The sequence below is a fragment of the Malurus melanocephalus genome, unplaced genomic scaffold, assembly GCF_030028575.1.
Source record: "Malurus melanocephalus ecotype Western Australia unplaced genomic scaffold, MMel_1.1 scaffold_1404, whole genome shotgun sequence".
Lineage (NCBI taxonomy): Eukaryota > Metazoa > Chordata > Aves > Passeriformes > Maluridae > Malurus > Malurus melanocephalus.
This window is the reverse complement of record NW_026624636.1, coordinates 36,369-41,324: the sequence shown is the minus strand read 5'-3', so window position 1 is coordinate 41,324 and position 4,956 is coordinate 36,369. Positions and strand designations below refer to the sequence as shown.

At 54.5% G+C, this 4,956-nt stretch overlaps 1 protein-coding gene across 1 annotated transcript in view; it reads right to left on the bottom strand.

The window, feature by feature from the left end:
• The window catches only part of ARHGAP39 (Rho GTPase activating protein 39), a gene marked incomplete at its 5' end in the record, with an annotated part of 41,178 nt that overhangs the window by 579 nt on the left and 35,643 nt on the right, over positions 1-4,956 (bottom strand). Inside the window, one exon of the mRNA XM_057387865.1 lies at positions 3,837-3,910. Coding sequence (XP_057243848.1) covers positions 3,837-3,910 — 74 coding nt within the window. The remainder of the gene's footprint in view (positions 1-3,836; positions 3,911-4,956) is intronic.

Sequence of the window (4,956 nt, the reverse complement as noted above, 5' to 3'; positions counted from 1 at the left end):
TCCAGAAAGTTCTCAAAAGGTCGCCAGAAAGTTCTCCAAAAGTCTTCAGAAAGTTCTGCAGAAAGTTCTCAAGAATGTCTCCAGAAAGTTCTCCAGAACATTTCGAGTAGTTCTGCAGAAAGTTCTCCAGAAAGTTCTCAAGAAGGTCTCCAGGTGGTCTCCAAAAAGTTGTCTGGAACATCTTCAGTAGTCCTCCAGAAATTTCTCCAGAAGGTCACCAGAAAGTTCTCCAGAAGGTCTTCAGAAGCTCTCCAGAAAGTTCTCCAGAAGATTTCCAGAAAGGTCTTCAGAAGGTTTCCAGAAGATGTCCAGAAAGTTCTCCAGAAGGTCTCCAGGAAGTTCTCCAAAAGTCTCCAGTAGTTCTCCAGAAAGTTCTCCGGAAGGTCTCCAGAAGGTCTCTGGAAGGTGTCCAGAAAGTTCTCAAAAGGTCGCCAGAAAGTTCTCCAGAACATCTCGAGTAGTTCTGCAGAAAGTTGTCCAGAAAGTTCTCAAGAAGGTCTCCAAAAAGTTCTGCAGAAAGTTCTCAAGAATGTCTCCAGAAAGTTCTCCAGAACGCTTTGAGTAGTTCTGCAGAAAGTTCTCCAGAAAGTTCTCTGGAAGGTCTCCAGAAGGTCTCAAGGGAATTCTCAGGAGTTCGCCAGAAAGTTCTCCAAAAGTCTCCATTAGTTCTCCAGAAAGTTCTCCAGAAAGTTCTCCAGAAAGTTCTCCAGGGAGTTCTCAAGAGGTCGCCAGAAGTTCTCCAAAAGTCTTCAGAAAGTTCTCCAGAAGGTCTCCAGAAAGTTCTGCAGAAAGTTCTCACGAATGTCTCCAGAAAGTTCTCCAGAACGTCTCGAGTAGTTCTGCAGAAAGTTCTCCAGAAAGTTCTCTGGAATGTCTCCAGAAAGTTCTCCAGAAGGTTCTCCAGAAAGTACTCAAGAAGGTCACCAGAAAGTTCTCCAAAAGTCTCCAGCAGTTCTTCAGAAAGTTCTCCAGAAGGTCTCCAGAAAGTTCTCCAGAGAGTTCTCAAGAAGGTCTCCAGAAGGTCTCTGGAAGGTGTCCAGAAAGTTCTCAAAAGGTCGCCAGAAAGTTCTCCAAAAGTCTTTAGAAAGTTCTGCAGAAAGTTCTCCAGAAGATCTCCAGTAGTTCTCCAGAAAGTTCTCCAGAAAGTCTTCAGAAGCTCTCCAGAAAGTTCTCCCGAAGATTTCAAGAAAGGTCTCCAGAAGATCTTCAGAAGGTTTCCAGAAGATCTCCAGAAAGTTCTCAAGAAAGTCTCCAGAAGGTCTCCAGAAAGTTCTCCAGAAAGCTCTCCAGAAAGTTCTCTAGAAGGTCCTTAGGAAGGTCCCAGAAGGTCCTCTCCCCAAGGTCCCCTGAAGGTCCTCCCCACAGGGTCTCCAGAGATTTTCCAGAAGGTTCCCAGAAGATTTCCATACACTCTCCGATCTCCAGCAGTTCACAAGAAGATCTCCAGGTCTCCACAAGATCTCCAGAAGATTCCCCCTAAGTTCTCCAGAAGCTCTCCAGGTCTCTGGAACATTCCCAGAAGATCCTCAGAAGTTCTCCAGAAGATTCCCATACGCTCTCCAGAAGATCTTCCAAGGTACTCCAGAGCTCCAGATCTCCACTGTCCAGAAAGCTCTCCAGGTCTCCAGAAGATCCCAAGAAAGTTCTCCCGAAAATTCTCCAGTTCTCTGGAAGATCCCCTGAAGTTCTTCAGAAGATGCCCAGGTCTCCAGAAGATCCCAAGAAAGTTCTCCAGAAAATTCTCAGGTTCTCCAGAAGACCCTTTGAAGTTCTCCAGAAATTCTCCAGAACATCCCACATGTTCTCCAGACTATCCCCAGAAAGTTCTCCACAAGTTCTCCAAAGTTCTCCAGAAGATCCCCAGAAGTTCTCCTGAAGATCCCCAGAAGTTCTCCAGAAGATCCCCAGAAGTTCTTCAGAAGTTCTCCAGGATTTCCCCGGAAGTTCCCCAGAAGTTCTCCAGAAAATTATCTGGTTCTCCAAAAGTTCCCCGAAGTTCTCCAGGAGTTCTCCAGAAGTTCTCCAGAAGTTCTTCAGAAGTTCCCCAGGAGTTCTCTAGAAGATCCCCAGAAGTTCCCCGTAAGTTCTCCGGGAGTTCCCCAGAAGTTCTCCAGAAAATTCTCCGGTTCTCCAAAAGTTCCCCGAAGTTCTCCAGCAGTTCCCAAGAAGTTCTCCAGAAGTTCTCCAGAAGTTCTCCAGCAGTCCCCACCCGCTCTGGAGATGCCTTTGACCAAATCTCCCCTTGACCACGCCCCGTCCCCACCTCCCTCCGTTCTCCAGCCCGTCCCACCCCACCAACCCCAGATGGTCCCAATGGAGATTCCAGTGGAGATCCCGGTGGAGGTCACCTCCTCCTCCATCCCACCCCACCGGCTCTAGATGTCCCAGTGGAAGTCCCGGTGGAGATCCCAGTGAAGGTCACCTCCTTCTCCAGCCCATCCCACCCAACCAGCCCCAGGATGGTCCTGATGGAGATTCTGCAGGAAAACCTGGTGGAGGTGACCTCCTTGTCCAGCTCATCCCACCCCACTGGCCCCAGATGGTCCTGGTGGAGGTCCTGGTGGAGCTCCTAATGGAGGTGACCTCCTCCAGCCCCTCCACCAGTCCCACCAGCTCCAGGATGGTCCTGGTGGAGGTGACCTCTTTCTCCAGCCCATCCCACCGGTCCCAGATGGTCCTGGTGGAGGTTCTTGTGGAGATCCCAGTGGAGGTGACCTTCTCTAGCCTATCCCACCCCACTGGCTCCAGATGTCCCGGTGGAGATCCCAGTGGAGACCTTGTGGAGCTCCTGGTGAAGGTGACCTCCTTCTCCACCCCGTCCCACCCCACYGGCCTCAGATGGTCCTGGTGGAGATCCCATGGAGGTCCTGGTGGAGCTCCTGGTAGAGGTGACCTTCTCCAGCCCATCCCACCCCACCGGCTCCAGATGTCCTGGTGGAGGTCCCGGTGGAGATCCCGGTGAAGGTCCCAGTGAAGGTCACCTCCTTGCCCATCCCACCCCACCGGCCCCAGATGGTCCTGGTGGAGATCACAGCGGAGACCCGGTGGAGGTCCTGGTGGAGGTCATCTCCTCCAGCCTGTCCCACCAGCCCCAGATGGTCTTGGTGGAGGTGACCTCCTTCTCCAGCCCATCCCACCCCGCTGGCCCCAGATGGTCCTGGCGGAGATCCCATGAAGGTCCTTGTGGAGCTCCTGGTGGAGGTGACCTCCTTCTCCAGCCCATCCCACCAGCCCCAGATGGTCCCATTGAAGGTCACCTCCTCTGGCTCACCCCACCAGCCCTGGATGGTCCTGGTGGAGATCCCATGGAGGTCCTGGTGGAGCTCCTGGTGGAGGTGACCTCCTTCTCTGGCCCACCCCACCCCATCAGCCCCAGATGGTTCTGGTGGAGATCCTGGTGGAGATGACCTCCTTCTCCAGCCCATCCCACCCCACCGGCCCCAGATGGTCCCGGTGGAGATCAAAGTGGAGACCCGGTGGAGGTCCTGGTGGAGGTCCTGGTGGAGGTGACCTTCTCCACCCCGTCCTACCCCACCAGCCCCAGATGGTCCTGGTGAAGGTCACAGCGGAGACCTGGTGGAGGTCCTTGTGGAGGTCATCTCCTCCTCCAGCCGATCCCACCCCACCAGCCCAGGATGGTCCCCAGTGAAGGTCACCTCCTTCTCCAGCCCACCCCACCAGCCCCAGATGGCCCCTGTGGAGATCCCAGTGAAGGTCACCTCCTTCTCCAGCCCACCCCACCCCACCAGCTCCAGATGGTTCCATTGGAGGTCCCAGGGAAGGTCACCTTCTCCATCCCACCCCACCCCATCCCACCCCACCCCACCGTCCGGTACCTTCTTGGCCCCGGTCAGCGCCGCCTTCTGCAGTTTGTTGTAGCAGTACTTGGCGTAGGTGCTGATGGCCACCCCTGCAGGAGAAGACACCGATGTCACCTCAGACTGGTGGGATGTCACCTCAGGGTGGTGGGATGTCACCTCGGGGTGGTGGGATGTCACCTCAGACTGGTGGGATGGCACCTCGGGGTGGTGGGATGTCACCTCGGGGTGGTGGGATGTCACCTCAGGGTGGTGGGATGGCACCTTGGGATGGCTTTGATGGGATTCCATCCTGACGTTCCCACCACACCTCAAGGACCATCCCTGCCCTGATCTCCTGGGTGTCCCCAAACCCCACCGATGTCCCCTTGGAGATGGTTTTGATGGGATTCCATCATGGCTGAAGGACCATCCTTGCCCTGATCTCCTAAATCCCACTGGTGTCACCTCTGGGGTGGTTTTGATGGGATTCCATCCTGACGTTCCCACCATGGCTGAAGGACCATCCCCACCCCAATCTCCTGGCTGTCCCCAAATCCCTTCCTGGTGCCCCCTCAGGGGTGGTTATGGATGGGATTCCATCATGGCTGAAGGACCATCCCCACCTGATCTTCTGGGTGTCCCCAAATCCCACCGATGTCCCCTCAGGGATGCTTTTGATGGGATCCCATCCTGACGTTCCCATCACAAATGAAGAACCACCCCCATCCGGATCTCCTAAATCCCACCGGTGTCACCTCCAGGATGGTTTTGATGGGATTCCATCCCGACGTTCCCACCATGGCTGAAGGACCATCCCCACCCCGATCTCTTGGATGTCCCCAAATCCCACTGGTGTCACCTCAGGGATGGTTTTGATGGGATTCCATCCTGACGTTCCCACCAGGCCTCAAGGACCATCCCCACCCCGATCTCCTGGATGTCCCCAAACCCCTCAGATGTCCCCTCAGATGTCTCCAAACCCCACCGATGTCCCCTCGGGTGTCCCCTCGCGGTTTCTCCTCCGGGATCCGTCTCCGGTGGGAGAATTCCCAGAAAATCCCCCAAAATCTGGAGGAACGTCGGGAATCAGGGCCGTCCCAACGATCCCACCAGAGATACCGCAGGGGATTGGCTTAATTAATTAATTAATTAATTA